General features: G+C 41.6%; 1 protein-coding gene and 1 long non-coding RNA gene across 4 annotated transcripts in view; one reads left to right on the forward strand and one right to left on the reverse strand.

Moving 5' to 3' along the window:
• Positions 1-1,450: 1,450 nt before the first annotated feature.
• Positions 1,451-9,801, forward strand: LOC125696284 (uncharacterized). 2 transcript variants are annotated; one of them, XR_007378263.1, is made up of 4 exons: positions 1,451-5,430; positions 7,699-7,846; positions 8,061-8,402; positions 9,202-9,801. It is a non-coding gene; the product is annotated as an uncharacterized LOC125696284 (long non-coding RNA). The 2 variants fall into 2 exon arrangements; XR_007378262.1 differs by having other exon boundaries at positions 7,699-8,402; positions 9,202-9,314.
• CALCR (calcitonin receptor) overlaps positions 9,802-19,824 on the reverse strand; it is a 129,142-nt gene continuing 119,119 nt past the window's right edge. For both annotated transcript variants that reach the window (XM_048951761.1, XM_048951762.1), the window contains exons 12-13: positions 15,498-15,539; positions 9,802-10,038 (exon numbers count right to left, since the gene is read on the reverse strand). In XM_048951761.1, coding sequence (XP_048807718.1) covers positions 9,817-10,038; positions 15,498-15,539 — 264 coding nt within the window. In that variant the 3' untranslated portion in view covers positions 9,802-9,816. The remainder of the gene's footprint in view (positions 10,039-15,497; positions 15,540-19,824) is intronic.

Consider the following 19,824-nt stretch of genomic DNA (forward strand, 5'->3'; position numbering starts at 1 on the left):
TCTGTGTAAGTCATGAATATTTAATCATAGGATCATTTGAATTGGAAGCGACCCTTAAAAGTCACCTGGTCCAACTCGCCTGCAATGAGCAGGGGATGTACCTAAAACTCATCAGGTTGCTCAGAGCTCCATCCAGCCTGACCTGGACTGTCTTCAGGGATGGGTCATCTACCACTTCTCTGGGTAACCTGTTCCACTGCCTCACCAGCCTTATTGTAAAAACTTCTTTATATTCAATCTAAATCTCCCTTCCTTTAGTTTGAAACCACTCTCCCTTGTTCTATCACCACAGACCCTGCTAAAGAATCTGTCCCCTTCTTTCTTACAGCCGCCCTCTAAAGGAGGGGTATGTGTGTAAAAGTACTGAGAGGCCTCTCTCAGGTCTCCCCAGAGCCTTCTCTTCTCATGACGTTCCATCCCTTGGATCATTTTTGTGGCCCTCCTCTGACACGCTCCAACAGGTCCACATCTCTCCTGTACTGGGGACTCCACACGTGGAAGCAGCACTCAGGTGAGGTCTCACAGTACAGAGCAGAGGGGTAGGATCACCTCCTTGACCTGCTGGCCACATTTCTTTTGATGCAGCCCAGGATATGGTTGGCTTTCTGGGCTGTGAGGGCACACTGCTGGCTCATGTCCAGCTGCCATCCACCAGTACCCCTAAGTCCTTTCTGGTAGGGTGGTGCTCCATAAAGGTACATTTGTGTGTAGTCTCTAAATCACAGCACTCCAGAGGGATCATCAAGACAGGGCTATATGTTATAAACAACTGCTGAACATTTTTTCTTTGCATGCCTCGGAATGTTTTAAGTATTTTGTAATATTCATAGTCAGAGGGAAGAATTTCATTAGCTCTTGGCTGATGAGCACAATTACAAATAAAGAGACTTTGGCACAAAATTCTGATCAGGATTCTGGCCAGGAAGCAACTTTGCAATGTGGGGTTTGAAGAATGAAGGGACAGATTTTCCTCAGCGGCTTTTGTGGGAACTTTGGCCTGAGCTAACTGTCACATGCATGGCAGTTTGTCTACCCAGGAATATTTGAACAATGTATTTTTCCAGTGGGACTTAGAGGCAATTTTATAGGTGTCTGCAATGAAATGATTTCACACATTGAAGTTTTTACCAATGAAAACATGCTTAGAAGAGAACTATAAATTTTGCGTGTAGGAAACCTAAATCTTTCAGATGTAGTTTTAGTGGCCGCAACGATTTTCTCGGGGCCACACAGTAAGTTGTGGCAGGGATGTGAGCCAATCACAGGTCTGCTGAGCACAGAAATCAGCGTCGTAACCACAGGTTTTTGCTTAATTTTAATGGATTCTTACATGACTTTTATGCTATTGTGCTACTAGATAATGTATTTATTTATTTATACCTGCTTGCCCTGAACTTGCTGGGATGTTAAGAGGGAAAGACATTACACCAGCTTTAAAATTAGTCTGACTTTTATTGAAAAAATAGAAGCCTCTCACAAAGCCAAAATATCCCGAATGCTCAGTTCAACATCAAAGAAATGACAAGTCAAACACTCTGGTACAACACAAAGTGAACCAAAAGAGAAGAGATGACACTCAGCTCAGCACAGCCCCACCAGGCACCAGCAACTCTCCAAACCAACCATAGCCATTATCCATGATAAAACAGGGGCTGGAGAGGGTGAAATCTGGGTTTCCGTAGAACTCAGGCAGCTGTTGCAGTTGGTTTCCGTAAGTCTGAGATTTCACTCACATCTTCAGGCAGTATTTCTTCATAAGATTTTCTACATATGAAGGATTATTTACAGGCAGGGTGAGCTTATGTACAGCACACAACACAGCAGAATAATTGGCTTACAATCACAAATAGCTTATGGATTAATGATAGTAGGTGTGAATTTCCTGGTGTATAAAAAACAAAGGCATAATTCAATCAGGACTATTTTTCCATTCGTATCAGTCATGTAGAATGAGCTTCTGGCTTTTAGACTCAGCTTTGCCAAGACAGGAATTCCCACTTGTGAATTTTCAGTTTTGTGAACCATGCATTTCGAGCATGAGCCAATAAAAGCTGAAAGCACAAAACTTTCCATCACAGTGATATCTAATCTAGATACAAATCTAAAAAAAAAAAAACAGAAGAAAACAGAAAAATTTCATATACACAGGGAATCTCTTAAGATATATCCAGGTTTTATATGTTTTGATACCTGAAAGCCTATGGCTGATTTAGTGCTAAGAATAAAACTTCATTTGTTCTGCTGAAGTGCATTGTTAGCAAGTGATGCATTCTTCTTCACTCAAGGATTCTTGCACTTCTGTGATGTAAATGGGCTTTGTGGATGAAGAACAGCGACTTTGGTTCACAATATCCTTGTATAAAGAGGAATTGATACCAAAACTGCTGTGTCTAGCAAGGGGAAATGCAGTCATTTTTCTTTGGCATTTTCCCAAACCTGACAAGTCACGACAAACAGTTTTCTGTGGCTGCGTGATGGCAGTCTGGAGGGACCAGCCATCCTTCACATCTTTACTAACTCTGAGTTCCCAAGGAGTCTTTCATCAGAGAAACTGTACAGCAGGGGAAGAAAATGAAAAATCCTTGCAATCCCTCCTTTGGAAAAGTGAAGGCCGCAGAATAGATTGCACCTAGAGCATGGATTGTTTTGTATGGACATACTCATACTGTGGCTCCCATGACTGCTTGGGGTTGCCGCCAGTTGAAAGCCACAGGCTCTGCCAGGGGCACCTCCCCTCAGTGACTGCAGAGCCTTCTGTGAGCACAGCGGTCAAGTCCTTGGGAGATAAGTATTTGCCATACATCCAAAGGCAATAAAAGAGATCGTAAAATAAAAATGCTTTTAGTAAAATAGAATTCAAGGAGCAAAATCTTTTCTTCAGCTATTTCCTGCTCATTTATTGGCCTCAACTTGCTCAGCCAGCCCACACAGCCTAAACGGGGCAGAATTTGGTCTACTTTACTTATTCAGGCTCCCTCATTAAAAACACACACACTGGAGGAAACTCATGTCTATGTATATGGGAAGAGCCACACAGCTCCTCCCACACCTGCTGTGTCATAGAATCATAGAATGGCCTCGATTGAAAAGGACCACTTTGATCATCCATTTCAACCCCCTGCTCTGTGCAGGGTTGCCAACCACCAGACCAGGCTGCCCAGAGCCACATCCAGCCTGGCCTTGAATGCCTCCAGGGATGGAGCATCCACAACCTCCTTGGGCAACCTGTTCCAGTGCATCACAACTTGCTGAGGTCCCAGGAGCACCTCTCAGTGCAGCACCCTGGTGCCTCCATCCGCACTGAGGTACGCTGCCCTTGTGTTCTAAGAACCAAAGACATCTCCAGGAGGCGAAGGAAGAGAGTGGGCTACAAGGGGCTTCACCTCACAAGGTTTTCTACATGGCCAGCACGGACTGGGGAGTGCCTCTTTCTTGTTCTTTTTATTTGGATCTTTCAGAAGCTGCTATTTGTTATTTTGATGCAAAACAATTGTTTGTAACTATAATGCTGAAAAACACACATTAATAGTCATGTCATGTAACTTGTGCAGTCTGTCGAATACATTTAGCATATAAACACGGTGCAAAAAGAGATATTTCACTACCAAAAATACAGAAATACAGTGTCTTTTTACCTCAGTCAGTGTATACACAGCATAATACTGATGGACTGGGACCTCTTGTGTTAAATACAATGGCAAGACTGTTGTCAATGTTTGCTAGATATTTAGACAACCTCTAAAATCAAAAAGAAAGCTTATCCTCAGCTACATTGCTGAAGTCAGTAAGAACTTCTGTTGCATTATGCAGCACACTGTGAAATAGGAAATCTTCTGTGCCAGCGATGCTGATGTCAGTTCTCCACAACAGTGAGTCTCATGCTGGTGCCACTAGTGAGATTACCTGTAGGTGATATAGCTGGGAAAGATTATTCCTGCTCATTTTTTGAGCAGCCCTTCAGTAGTTTAGCATTGTTTTAGCAAGCTAAGAAACACAGCATGGGCAGCATCTCTGGGCTCAGCCCTCCTGGTCATCCACCAGCATGGTGCTCCCACATCCAGAGGCTTGGAGTGCAGGTGGCCAGGCTTGGTGTAGGATCCCAGAAAGCATCAAGCTGCTTCAGGAAAGCTGTGCCTCATTTCTGCCCCACAGTCCTCCCCCATCTCTTCTGCTCTGGGAGGACAATGGGGTTGTACTCCACTCTAAGTCTATATATGCATATATATCACATATTCCTATATATAATTATATATAAGTACAAAAGTTCGCTGCTTTGTTGCTTTCCCCGGTGACATGATTACATTTAGTTAAAAAAGAGAGAGGTGATTTTATTCTCCTCAAAAAGATTGATTAGTGCACTCAGAATTTTATCCCTAATTTAGTTTTAAATCTGCACTCCCCATTTCCATAATTTCTATTTTGTTTTTTAAATAAAAAACCAACATGGGACAAGCATCTGAATTGTAGGAGCAAGTCTGGATTAAAACACACCCCTTTCAGTCTGACATTCTGAATCAACAGCAGGTCAATGTGAGGTGCAAATTTCATGGAGAAATGCTCATCCTTGGGATGCACAGATTGGAGGTTTAACACTTTTGTGTTGGTGGAGAGAAATACAGATGAGGGAAAGAGCTGTATTCCCTTGAATGCATTTAGGCAAACTAAAATCTCCACACTTAGATATCCTGCACTGGATCTCAAGCACTGAAGGGGCTGCACGTCGGCATCACATGAAGCAACCTCCATCCATTACTGCTCAAAGCCAAATTTACTCACAATGAGAGGAAAGGAAAGGAACTAGATTCTTAAAAGCAGTGTAGACATCTTTTGGGATTTTCCTTCTTTTTTTTTTTTTCTCTTTTTTTTTTCTTTTAACCATAGGTTTGTGTGATCCAGACATCAGATTATGAAGAAAATCTTGGCATATAATGAGAGCTGAGCACCTTCCTGCCCCAGTAAGAGCTCGGTGCTTACCTCTGCTGTTAGGAAATCACAGAAAATCAGTGTGGACAGGAGGCTGCCAGGCCACCTGCACGGTCCCTCTGCCTACACCATCTCTGCACTATCTGTACCTATCTGTGTTTCATACAGTCTCATACAGCACCCCAGTTAGTCATCTTACCGCAGTGCTCTCTTTTCTGAAGCACTGTGTCACGTTCATGCCATTTGATTTTACTGGATAGAGCAACCATCCTGAGAGGAACATAGTGAATGTATGGGAACTACTGAATCACATCTGAACCTCTGATCACCTGAGGTGAGCACTGAGTCAGCCATGGGAGCACAGGTGAAGGCAATTCATCTGTGCTGCCCAAAGAGGTGGAGCCTGGCTGCACCTCTCCTAGACCCATTTAAGGGCTGACTACCAGTGAGGAAGGGTCTCTTCAGGAGATCCCTCTTCTGGAGTTTTGCAGTGAGCCTGGGATGTGGGTAAGCATTCTAAGCATTCTATCTATTCCCTTTTTGTTATTATAATCTGCTTTGTAAAACTCTCTTGTTTATTTCATAATTATAGCATCTCTATATTCATTGATTATACAGTGATCTGTTCTGGAAACTCTGAGAAATACTTTTTTGCTCTTAATGACACACTGAGCACTCACAGGGTGCTTCAACATAAGTTTGTAAATTGCCTGGGAGTACCTGCAAAATACTGCAGGGACTTGCAGCTTGTGATGATGATACTTTGGAGTAAAACCCTTTGAGGTGCTGTAGTTAGCACAGGCACCAAAACCAGGAGTTGTTCAGAGGGCCATAACTCTGGCACTTTCCTGAGTCTTAGGGCTGCCTGGGGTGTGAATTTCACTGGGTAGTTGTACGTATTGCTGATTGTGTGCTTTCTCCTGAGGTGATGCATTCCTTTAACTGGAGGTCTGGCATCCTCTCACTGCTGCCTGATGACATTTCCTTTTTAGGACACATGCTTTTTTTGTGCCAAGTCCCTCTGAAAAGGGTGTTTCTGCAGCAAGCACAACAGCAAAGGCCCAGCTGCCCCAGGAAAGCATAATTCTGCTTGCTGCTACCATTAGCTGAAAAGTCTCCCATTTCCTCCATGTAGCTAAGACTAAATGTCCAAGCAACATGGCCACGAGCTGTGATGCTTATGCTGCACAGACTCACTGGCCTGGGATCACGCTGCTTCAATGCAAATGAGTTTGAGGTTACGAACGCTTCTATTTCTGAGCAGTAATTGAATAACTATGCATATGTAGCTTCAAGAGGATACATCTGACTTTTAAAATTCAAAGCACTGGAAATGCAGAGTCTTCCATGCTGTTAGCATTTACGATTTGCATCTTTGAAAAATGGCTCCAATTTGGTATGGTAAGGCTGGCAAAGGATGGAGGAGGATTTGGGAAAGAGAGGATGAAATTCACCTGCTTGGTATGGGTAGTTTCAACCCAAGGCAGAGTTATGTTGCTAAGTTATAAATACATCAGCACTTAGCAGTGGAAATGCTTTCAGACTCGTATACAGAAAATTGTCCTGCCTTTGTTGCTCTTTTATTTCAGCTAAAACACATTTGTTAAGCAAATCAAAGTAGAAAAAAAACAGCAGGGCACACTTTAGGCATCCCATTTCTTTCGTGCTGATTCTGAACTTAATAAATAACAAGCATCATCTTTCTGATAGACTCAGTTGTTCAGAGAAACTGCACAAACCTTTCTTCCAGAGCAAATGTTCATTCAACTGAGTTTTCACGTGTTGGGTGCAGTGTCAGAGAGAAAACAGGCACAGCAGTGTTGCCCAGCGTAAAGCTGTTTTCCTCTGAAAATATACCTTAAATCCACTGGTCCAAGCACTGCTCCCTTCCAAATTTCTGCTACATCAATACTTAACTTATTCATTTCTGCTGTTCTGGTGAAGGTATTAGTGACAGGACTCCCTACTGCCAAGACACTGTAATTATTCAGGCCATACCAGAGCTCCCGGTATTACTGTCATTAGTGTATGGTGCTTTTCATAAAACAAGAAGTGAAATTCACCTTACATGTGCAATGATGACATCTCAGGCTATTTCTGAGATGAAGAAAGATGGCATTTTCAGTGGGGGAAAAAAGTTTGGATTTGAAATTAATCCCAGGGTGATTCCAACAAGAAACTCAGTGCGTGTGGAACACTGAATCTTCAGTGGCTGCAAGCAGCTGTCACTCCACTGAAACCACCACTGCCACAAAGACCCACATAACCATGCAGCGTGTTCACCCCCTGAGACTAAAAAGTAAATCTTAAAACCCCAGATCCTAAATTTGGCATTTCAGAGCATTCTACTGAATAGAGCAAGAAAAAATGACTAGTAAATAAAAATAAAAAAGAAAAAAAAAAAACAAACAACCCAACCAGTATAATAGGAAAGCATTTCAATTTTGTACATACACAGCTTTTACTTTTGTGTACATGATCATTATTAAACTCTCTGCGTTATGTACATTTCTTTCACAATCAGCTCATCTGTGCATTCAGACACTAACATTGACTTCTGGAGCTCTCCTGGGAAACATGGTGTGCCTCAAACCATTCAGAAACACAGCATCCGCAGCAGAGCCACTTTGTTATTACATTTTTCTCTTTCTACTGTTCACTGGTAGAAACAGCAATATGTGGAATACTGATTAAAAAAAAAATTGCCTTTATGTTCTTTAAGTTTGAAGAATAAGCGTAGCTTGAATGAATACACAGGGCTCTATTTTCTTGCAGCTGTTCCATTAGATCAACCATGTGATGAACTGCACATACTGCTTGTTCCCAAGATCTTGTTCTGTGGCTGCAGCATCGAGGAGGAAGCTCTGGTTTCCCTCCTGTGTGTGGGTACATGGTTCCAGTTCATAGGCTCTGTGCAGCTCAAGTAGGTGGACACATTCAGCAGGTCTCCACTTAAAATTTGCAGATGAATACTGAAAGGTCTAGATGTGCCAGTGAGGGATAGTCTGAGCCTTTAAAACTACAAATGAATTTACTTTGAGCTCAGCCACTTCATTGCAACTTTTCTCCCTTTATTATATCTGACAAGATATGGAATTAAGGCTATTCTAACCTATTTTAATATTTGATATTTTAAGTACCCTAGGCAATGCTAAGCAGAAAGAACATTATGGATTGAATCACAGCAAGAATGTGAAGGAAAAAAAATCTTACATCAATGAAGGAAATCCTACATGAATACAACTGTAGTTTAAGAGATGGCATGCTGTCTTGTTCTGTTCACCTGCCATATAGGGCAGCACTTTTGCAGCACCTACCTCAGAGTTGGCATTCAGACACTTGAAATGCACAAGTGCCTCCTGCATGACTGCATACATCTTCCAGAGTGGGCTGGGCTGGAAGCATCAGACATAAATGATTAGCAGAGAAAACAAAGGAGTACCAATAACTTCCCAACTTCCTTCAAACTAAAGATTGTGGTGAGTACCGTGTTAGCCTTTGGAATAAATATCTCGTACACATCTAAACAAAAGGTAAAGGAGTGGGAGATCTTCAGGAGAGTTTGCCAAAGATGCAAAAAGGAATGGTATTGTATTCATTAAACACTGTATGGATAAAATGCTGGAGGAGTCACAGCCTTGCTAAACTTCCTTGCTGCTGTCCTTGCTGCTTGCAGATTCTTTTTGTTAAGCTTTCTGAAGGAAATTCACCTACTGTCTTCCTTCTGTGATTTGCAAAATTTTTTAGAGACAGTACAATAACTTCTAACTCCAAATCAACACTCCCTCACCTGATTTCTGCCTCAATGATCACACAGACTCTAACAATGCTTTGAATGTGTGATAAAAGGTGCTCATTACTTCCCAAACTGCACATTCACCTTGTTTTCCTGGTGACAGACTCACACATGAAATTGTCACTTTCAATGGTAAAGGAGTCAGAACAGCAAACAGATTGTAAAAACAGTTCTGTGTGCTGTGACATTAGTTCCTTATTTCTTACAAGGGATCCTTTACTGCTATGATCATAAATTTGTTAGAGGCAACCACTCATTTAGCATTCATCTCTGAGTGGCTATTAAAGAAAATTTTGAAACAAATTTCCCAGTTTATTCAGAATGAAAGAATCATGCCTTAATGATGAGTTCTGGGTTGAGTAATTGGGTGACAATTTTTCCTATGGATGCTTTTGAACTACCTGTATTGCTGAAAAGAAATTATTTTCAGATGCCTTCAGGACTTGTGAGAGATCTGGCTGTTTTTTTTTTTTTTTTTTGAGGGTGTCTGAGATCTCAATATACAACTACAGCTTTACCATCATTTGTTTTATGCACCTGCTAATGGGATGATGATACGTTGGGGTATTTATTGGAGATCATGAAGATGTGAGGACTTTGGAAAGAGTTTTTCTGTTCCTCTGCTTGATTTGTCTCGCAGTGTGCAAAATCTCTTCAGAAGTCACCAGGTTCCTCAAATGGGGAAAAGTAAAGGACCGCAAGACAGTTATATCATGCAAAAGTTGATAGATCAAAATCTGCTGTTAAAGAAAAGTACTGACAGCAAAAAGTGTGGAATGTTTCCAGTTGCCAGGTACCAGTTCCCTCTTTCCTATTTGATGTGCACTCCTGGCGCTGCTGCTGCTGGATTATCACTTGATGTGGGAGGTGTAGGAAGGACATGGCCTGGCAGGCACATCCATGCTCAGAAGCATAAACTGCTATTCCTACCTCTGTGCCAGATTCCCTGTACTGCTGCTGTCAGAGGCTGATGTGGTTTGAATGCTATGTGTCCAGTCACCCAGTCTTGCTCTCTTCCACTTGGATTCCCCACTCTTTTACTCTCTTTGTTCACAAGCAGGACATGAAATGGTGTGTCTGCAGTGGCTGCTGCCCAGCTAGGCTGATGTCTCCCCAGACTTCAATGCAACAAGTTCAGAGTCGTCTACATATCTTCCATTGAGCTGCTCATTGTTGGAGTCATGATGGTACAGGTAGACAGGGACCTCTGTGATGGACGTTGCTGTATAGGAGGTTGATCTGGTGGAGCAGTGCTCTCGACGCCTTTGGCCCCACTGGGTTTTGTACTGTGTCCACTGCCTCTTCAAAGCCCCTTGTACCTGTTAAGGTAGGTTAAGTTAGGGTAATGCATGATCAGAACCAGTGAAATTTTAGCACTTTTAAAACTTGCTGCAGAAAATAGGGAAGAAAAAAAAAAAAAGACAACGATAAGGAAATAGGCAGACCGAGCCTCGTGGAATTTGACTGGAGCTCTCTTCTGCCCTCTCTTCCCAGCTGCAGAAGCACTCGCTCATGCCCTGTCCTGAGATCCCTTCCTGCCTACCCCACAGCAGCAATTGTTTTTTCAGTGGTCACTGCTTGTGAAGAGAGGGAGGGGGTGGTTTTCCCATAGGAGGTCATTGTGGAGAAGAGTGCTGCATGGGAACACAGCAGTGCAGCGCAGTGGGAGAAGAGGGAAGAGAAGGTAGGAATGAAGATCAAAAGACTTCTGATGCTGCACCTGAATCCTTGCACCTGGAATGGCAAATGCACTATGATTTTGAGGAAACTTAGCCTTGAATAAAACTGGCAAAGTATACTTCAAGAGCTTGCCAAGGCTCATCTTATAGACAGAGCCAGTTCATTAATGCAGATTAACTGGTAGTTCAAGAGGAGGTTCTGCACTGGCAAAAAAGCTAGCATTGGTCACAGACCTCCGTGTAGCAGAGAATTTCAGCTTTTGGACATTCATCCTCTAGGAGCAAAACATTATATTCTACATTTATATTAAGGGTGATGTTCTACTCTGTGCCAGGATGTGACTGAAGCTGCTGAGGCCTGCCAGGGAATAAGAAGCCCATCTCCAGCTGCATGTTTGGGAGTGCTGGTGCCCTCCAGTTCCTTCCCAAAGGCTGTGCTGAGATGCAAGCAGGCATTGGGCAAAGCTGGGCTCCATCCATTCAGTTCAGCTGTCCTATTCCCCCAGTGTGAGGGCAGGAACTGAGTGCCATTACAGTGTGCTATGACTCAGTCCTCCAGCAGCGGGAGAGACATGCAGATCCCAGGGCTCAAGTGCTCATGCTGCAGCAGAGCTGTGTGTGATTCTTGCTCAGTGAGCTGCTCTGGGGCCACTCTCCAGGCTCTGTGCAGAGCAGTACCTTCCACTGATGTAAGTGGGTCTCAATGTCTTTAGTATTTCCTGTGACTCCACAATCCTAATCACTCCATTGATATGTATATAGTAAAATTCGATTGACTCCCCACCCATTGCAAGAAAGCTGTTCCCTGTCACATAAGGACAAGACTTCATAAGGAATTGCTGTGAACCTGAGATGCTCACTGGCTGTGCAGCAGGACTACACAATGTGCCAAAAATGGATTTTTCAATTGCTTTGGATTTTTATTTTTAAGCCAAGGAGCGAGCCACGGGATGAAGACTGATGCTATAAATCCTTACTCATGCAAGTAGTTGCACTGACCCGGGTATGACTCCTTGCTTGAGTAAACAAACATTTGCTGGACTGGTCCATTAAAAATAACTGAAAGCTATGTATCTCCATGCTCAGTTTCCAATACTACCTCTATTTTGCTATCGCATAGCGCAAGGCAAAGTGGTTAAGAGTTCTTATCCTCTAGAGAAATAAATTTCTATTTACCTTCTAACACACAAATAAAAGAAAACTAATGGTCAGTGTAGATTAATTAGCTATCAAGCACAGAAAAATATATGGTCACAATGGGACTGTAATTACCAGGGCTGTGGACAGAGCTTATATACCAGGATTTGAAGTGAAATGGCTGCATGCATGGATGTGTGGTATCATATCACCACCAAAGTTTATAAGTGAAAAAAACCTAACTGTGTGGAAGAGTACTGCAGCTGTATCACATAATAAGGAAGTGCACAAAGTGAAACCTGTACAGGTTTTAGTATCTTTAATACTGCCTTTTTAACATCACAGTGCTCCATATGAATGCTGTAGTCTGGTTACCCTAGAAACTACATGAAGCACAACAGTTAACCATGGTTACATGAAGCAGGAAGAACAAAGTCTGCCAGGAGACCCTTACAGTTTTGTTCTCAGAAGGCAATGGTGCTGCGGTATGTGTGGACTGGGAGGGAGCAGATACATCCCTTCAATAGGAGTGATACTGGTCAAGGCTTACAGGCCCTGTGGAGCAGTGAGAGCACCAGGTAGGAACAGCTGTTTTCGTTCCAAGTGCTGGCACCTACAAGAGTCTGGCCACCCTTGGCTAGTGGGCTACATGAGGTGTTGCACTTGGGTAAAGCAATGAGTAAACCTAGATTTCTGCCCTGATTCCAAGGATCTCAGGTGATTGCTGCTCAGTGCCAACTAAAACTGTTCAGGCACAGATTTCAATGTGCAAGCAGCCTTACTGAAAATCACACGCCCAGCCATACTGTGCTAACAACCACAGAGGCTCCTGCCATGTTTTCCTCTGTGACTGCAGATGGAGAAAAGAGAAACCCAGAGAAATGAGGAGCCTGAATTGGCTTTCTCTGCTCTTGAAGACTTTAAAGGTTTTCCTGTTCTCCATTATCCATTCATGCCTCTTTGGCACATGAGGTATGTGGCTGTTATTTGGTGGTGTTTTTTTTCCAAAGAGACTTTCCATTGTGTTGGCCAGTCTTGCAGTCCAGAGGTAATCTCAGACCTGGAAATGTGGTCTGGTGAGCAGACTACTGAAGAGTCCTCGTATCATCTGCACAACACTGTTGTTACTGGACAGAGAAACTACAGAGCTGCTGAACACTAAGATTTTGCATGAAAATACATGAGAAGATTAATCATTTAAAAAGTCCTGGAAAAGTCCATTGTTTATGTGTTCTTCCACATGAATGAGGGACTGATGACATTTTAGCAATTTTCCATTTCTTTCTATAGATAGGCTTATGGCAATAAAGTGAGGCTGTGAGGTAGCATGCAAACAAATTCAACATAAAATACTGTCAGGTGGTACCGAGTTTAGCACTGTTTGTCCTGGCTAAGCTTCATGCATTTTAGCCTTGAAGTTAAATATTCCAGTAGAAAAAAATAAATTCCTGAGTATCTAGTTTTCTTACTAAAATTAATCTGCCTGCCCTGTGCTGAATTTTCTCATGACAAACCACTTTGAATTCTACTCTACAGCATCTATACTCTACGGATGTATACAGTGGACTGGAAACAATCTCCTGCCATGACTGAAAACCAGATTGTGGCTTTGGTCTGTGTCGTACTGCACACAATGAGACTGGAGGGAATTAGCTTAGCTTAGTTCTCTTATGCAGCTGAACTCAGAGCTCTTCTCCCTTTGTCAGTGCATAATGCCATCTTGGTGTTAGCCTGTTTAGGGCAATAGGATTGATTTAGGTTAGGTTTAGGCCCTAAGTAGCAACAGAGTAAGCTTATGTTTGAAATTAGGAAAAATTTCTTCTCAGAAAGAGTGGTGAAGTATTGGAACGCGCTGCCCAGGCAGGTGGTGAAGGTTTTCAAGAAGCGTGTAGGTGTGGCACTGAGGGACTTAGTGGGCATGGTGGTGATGGGCTGATGGACTAAATGATCTTAGTGGTCTTTTCCAACCTTCATCGTTCTATGGTTCTATGATTCTGCTGCTACTCTGCAGGTTCTGCATATTCCATCACGTTTTGTTGCTGTGTGACAGATGGCAGCAGAGGGGCATTCTTACTAAATGGTGCCTGACATGGATGTGTGCATGAAGCAAAGGTGTGGAACTGTATTCCTCCATGCAGAAAAAATGGCACCCACTGACACTTATTGCTGCTTACTGAATGTCTGTGGAGACCAAACAGTGGATGTGAGCACAGTGACGCGGTGGGTGGTGCATTTCAGCGGTGGCAATGGGCTGCCAGCTGTGCCGAAAAGGCTTCTGGATGTGACTGAGGGTCTGTATGCTTTCAGTGCTATTTATTGTTGCTTTTCTTCATTTTAGCACTGCTACAACCTTTAATTTAGGCACAAATGTTCTCATTAGATTTGGAGAACTACAGAGTAATTGGCCTTTTGCCCTAAAGCTATAAAATATAAAGCAAATATGTTTTGCAAAATCTAATCAGAAAAACTTGAAGGTGACCCTGGGGGGAAGGAAGGACGAAGAAAGCAATCCTGAAGGCAAGGATTTGTGTGTAAAACATTGTCTGGAGGCAAGCGAGGACATACTGGCACACTGCCTGTACAAAGCTGTGCAATCAGTCCTATAGGGATATGCTGTTTCAAGAATTGCCTGGCTTGTCTCTTCATTTTTCATGCCATGTTCTCCCTACCAGAAGGAACCAGAAGTCCTGCTGCATGTGCAGAGCATGGGGACCGAACTGTGCCAGAAGGTGATAACAGTAGAGAAGAAATACGGTGGTAGCCTGCAGGTTCTGGGGGTGGACATGATACGAGAAAAGAATAGCACGTCTGCCAACTTTGCTTAAATGGTCTAAACTCTGACATGAGAGTGTGACTTTCTATAATATGATCTTTATGACTGTTATTTCATTTTAAGTTCTGGTGTCCTCACCTACTTATGTTCTGCCATTTCCCTCTTATGTCTCCCATAAGCTGTGGGAGGCCTCTTTTACTATTGCATTTCAGTGTACCTTTACAGGGTGAGTCAGCCAGAAGCAAGTGTACAGTGATGTCAGCAAGAGACGGTAGAATTTAATACACTCTGCCATTCTGAAAGCTAGAAAACCAGCCAGTAGCACCTTATCAGTTGGATAACTTGCTTCAAGTCACTATCAAAAATACAGCATGATCACATCATTACTACTTGAGAATAACATACAGGGATAAACAAAAGTAAGAATGTCCCTGTAGGGTGACGTACGGAGTGTTAGCATTGCAAATTTTGTTCTGTATCTAATCTATCTGCTCTGAATTCAAAGCAAACTTTTAAAGGGATTTCCAGCTTTTCTGAGATAATGCTGTGGTTTATTTCTCTACAGTTAAATGGTCCCAGTGTATCACAACAGCTTACCATCTTTGGGAAATGGCTTACTGGAGGAATTTAAATGGCTCTTGACATGTTACAAACAGCTATTTTTATAAAAACAACTTAGTGAAGTGGACCTAGATACACTTGAAAGTATAAACATTTGATCAAGCTATAAGAGAAGGGGAGACATCCTTAACTGCTTAACTCAAGCCTTAATTACAGCTTGATAATTACTGACCTTAAAAAGGCCAGCACTAATCTTCGAAGAAGGGAAAGTAGTTGCAGCCCTACAGGTTCCTCTGCTCTGACAATGCTACCATGTGTAGTAGCTCTGTCAACTGTTTGAGTCTTTTACTAGTGTTTTAATCCTTTACTTTGACCTCTAATTTGTGTGGTATTGTGGGTGAAAGGGGGAGAGACACGTCTGTGCTGCACTTGGTGCTGCTGACTTTCCTGACTTAATGGGGTATTCACATAGAAATTTCAGAAATGCACAGAGCTGCTTGTATACAGATCTTGAAAAATATCTTTCTCTGCCTTTGAATTTTGTAATTCGAGATGCTTCATTTTTGTACCAATCAACACCTATCTATTTTTGAAGTTTCTTTTCTCTTGTTGTGTTGTAGATACATACCTCACCATTGAAGAAGCAGAATATAGTCGCCACAAGCAAGCCCTAAAAGGAAGAAAATGAAAAGCATGTAAGGATCAAAATATATACATAGATACTTGTTTGCATTGTTTGGAAAATGAGGCTTGAGGCATGCCAGATAAACTTTGATCCACTTCCTTTCCATCACAGACATTTCACCTAACATCTCCCTAATTCTCAGTTATATTTTTACACCAGTTTTTGTCTTTTCAATATATTTTCTAGATCATTTCTAGATTATCTGTTCTGCCTATAAGGTTATTTTTATTTGAGAGGGCAGGAGAAGGATAACTAAGTGATACTGGCTTTATGAAGTGAAGGCAGAGGAACTGCCCCACGTGCTGCTGTGCATTTGTCAGAGTGAAGTTACCCAGTTAAGAACTGTCACACAAGGGAAGCCCGGCTGTGCCAGAAAGACTTTCAATTGAAGTGTATGATGGAATAAGTGGACCTGTATGTGCAGCATCAGTATGGATGGGAAAGTGTGAAAACAGATATTATAGGTCAGAAAAAGGGAAAATAAACCAACACAAAACACAGGTGAATTAGAAGGTAGGGAAGAGACTGAAGATCATAGCTTGTTCCTAAACCTCTTGAAATTAATTTCATTATTGCCACGTTTGTTCAGATATTTCCTTACCTCTACAGGATTAAACAGGGTCAAGCCAAGAACATGAGGTGAGGAAGTGTGAAACAGGCAAGAGAGAAAATTCTTGTGCATAGAGCCTGCTGTTCAAAACCACATAATTACACTGCTCTGTGTTCTAAAGAGCATTAACTCTTATTAAAATATCATTACATAACAACGCCAGGAGCCAAATGCCCTCATTTTAGATTACTTAAAGCTGTTATTAGAAACCAAATTTATGGCAGTTTGTGAAATTGAGGGAAAAATTGCACTGCAATACTCTGTGTTCCCAGGGGCTGCTCAGAGGTACTTTACAGCTGCATCTTCTTTATAAGATCTCATTTTACTGATTACCAGTTAAATTATAACTGATGCTGTGTAAAACATCTTGGACCCTCAAATACATGTTTTAGACTACAAAGATAAGGTAAAATGTTGTAGCAGAATGCTGTATCAGCGACACGCCCAAGCTGATTTGAAGAGGTGCTATCACCTGAATTTTAGCAATGATTTTGCTTCAATAAAATTTCTTTAGTTGCAATATGTAGTTGCAAATAACTTCAAATGTGAAGACAGAGGAGGCGGAAGGCAATTGGAGTGAGCAAAATAAATCTTTTTATGTTTTGGAAAACAGTACCCTCCGAAAACTCCAACTCCAGAACACAGTATGTAATGCATAATAGTTTTCCCCCATGCTCTGGTTTGGGAAACACCATAAAGTCAACCAAAAACTAATGCCTTAACAGCAGACCTTTGGCAGATCACAGATGCCTAAATCTGAAATTTATGCAAACGTTAGACTTCCCTGTGGCCTATAATGATTATTCCCCTGCACTGTGCATGCTATGTCAATTTGTGCTGTCTTGAAAAACATCTGCTGTGGTACTGTATGGTATATGGTCACATTAAGGGTTTCGCTGTTTTGCTGGAATGTGTTTATATTAACAGTGGTCAGCCACAATGGGAAATGAGATGGATTTTGATCTCCTCTGGGATTAGAGAAGTTCAGTGGGACACAGAAGATAAGACTCCAGGAGGAGAGAAAGAAGTCTGTTCTTCTCTAGGAGCATTTTAGGGGAAATCGGGAACTGCAGTTCACCTTAAGGCAGAAATTGAACTATTGATGTCATTTTCCATTTTATTTCATAGAATCATAGAATGGTTGGGTTGGAAGGGACCTTTAAGATCACCTAGTTCCAGCCACCTGCTATAGGCAGGGACACCTCCCACTAGACCAGATTGCTTACAGTCCCATCCAGCCTGACCTTGAATGCTTCCAAATAAATATCCTGTACAGTGTTCAAATTCTTGTTAAATCCTACAGTTTATCTATTATCTATTTATGTTCCCTTCACTATTGCCTTCTCTAGACTTTCTGTTAGAAAGGCTAAAGAGGAAGCATTATATCTCCAGCTGCTCTTCTTGTCTGGAATAAGCTGAGAACAGATGTGACTGTTCACCTTTTTGAAATCATGGAAGTTGTACATCTCTGCTGATTGAACAAATTATTTCCTTTGCCCTATCTATGTCTCATTGTTCTTCTTTCAACAGCAATAGCCCTCTGGGCTCTGCCATCCAAATCTGCTCCTGAATCTTCTTGAAAATAAGTCAGAAACCTCTGTAACAACCACACACAAATGTGGAGGTCCCCAGCAGACTTTTGGCACTGGGGAGTAAAGGCTCCTATGAACTCATCCAAATTAGGGACATTTACCTATCACCTTACTCATTTCTTGCCTATTTATCATATTTCTGCTGCTCCACTGGCTTTCTCTCTTTTCTGAGTTTCTTAAGTGGATCTGAATTGTCCTTGTACTCCTGAATCTATCACAGGAAGAAGGAAAGAAAGTTCAACAGAGCAAAATTCTTTGTCCTATTCATCATCTGTAGAATGTTCACCCACAGTTTGGGAGTGAAGCTCACATTTCAACAGCAGTTTTCCCAAAATTTATACATACATATATATTTATATATATGTATTCACTTTTTTCCTTTTAGAAGTTAACCCACTATGTAAAAAAAAAAACACATCAGAAAACACTACAAAGGACCCAGTAACCAACTGTGTTCACTAAGAGGCTCAAAAAATAGAAGTGGAAATACGCAGATGGAAGATCTCCATAATGACATGTTGCAAGTCTCATGAGCCCCCTTACAGCTGTAAGGAAACCAGGATGAACACACACACAGAGCTGGGTCTAACACTGAGCCAGGGGCCCTTGGGCTCATCTACAAGTAGGAATGAATGCTCATTTTTCACCTTTTTAAATGCTATATAAGCACTTCTTGCTCTTCCCTGTGCTGAAGAAATCTGAGGACATATGTTGAAAAGACAAGAGGACAGAATAAAATTTATTGTGCTTCCCTAGATAATTGCTTTCACTGACATTTGCATGAATTTGGGCAATTTATATTTGAAATTAAACCACTCTGTTTATCAATAGCATCTGTGAGATGCCATCTGGAATAAAGGTGGAGGTTAATTTTCTGCTAGGGTCCCCATATCATACACTCAAAGGTTTCCCGTTTACCCACACAGTAAAAACCCCAACCCAAATAAATACTGAGAGGAATAGAAACAGACTGTTTGCCATGCAGGGGAGTAAGGTAACATTTCTTGAAGCTTGATGAGGTCTCCTGACAGATGGGAGTCTAACGAGTCTGAAGGAGAACAATAGATAACTGGTAAGACATCTGCCCACTTACAGATAGCAAACTATGAGATGTGTCATCCTTCTGTGCAAACACAGAAATGATGTTCATACACAACTGGTGAAAAATATTAGGATAAGATCAAGAGAAAACATGCAGCAAAGATCTGGAAGATTAAATGCACAAGTAAACTGCCTGTTGCTTTTAATTAGAGCAAATACTAAACTGGTTCTGTGCCTTTATTGAATTTTAAGCCATGTCTCATGGCAGCAAAATACTTATCCTCACTAAAATTGCTGTCTCACCTGGTTTTGTGAAATACAAATATCAGAGCTATAACACGTACCTCTGGCACTAACAGAATTTTCATGTCTGCTCATCTCTATCAGGCCTTTTTATAACATCCAACATATTTTCAACCATGGTCCACTACATGAACAATTACTTGTAGTTCTATTACTTCTGTTTCTGCTTCTTCTGATTTTTATGTCATTTTTTTCATAGTTTAGTGTACTGTGAATATCTTCAGCTGTAAAGCTACAGAGAAACCAGTAGCAAATATAAACTTTGTGTCTATGGAGCTAGGAAGGTTTGGGATGCTGATAATTTTATGAGGGATACACATACTATTATAACATGCGAGAGGCTGGATGTATGTTATCATATCATGTAGGGCCCATGGGTTAATTCTGCTATTTCTTTGACATAAGCCTTTCATATTCTCCATATTCTCTCTAACTGCTGCTGTTTTGTTTTTCTTCTTTTTTTTTTTTTTTTTTTTTTTTTTTTTTTTTTTTTTTTGGGTGCAATCCCTGCTGAGGATGAGCCCTCTAGATCAATTCTCTCTGTCTTCCACTGTGTGTAAAACTGACCTATAATACATTATCAGTTGACAGAGGGTAACAGTGACTATGGGATTGATAGCAGAGATGGGAACTATGTTTATTTGGACATTAAGGCCTTTATAGATTGCTTCTGAAATACATTATTTCTGGAATCATGTGAAACCCAAAAGCACATGGCTCTCTA

This window comes from Lagopus muta, chromosome 7, assembly GCF_023343835.1.
Source record: "Lagopus muta isolate bLagMut1 chromosome 7, bLagMut1 primary, whole genome shotgun sequence".
NCBI classification, from domain to species: domain Eukaryota; kingdom Metazoa; phylum Chordata; class Aves; order Galliformes; family Phasianidae; genus Lagopus; species Lagopus muta.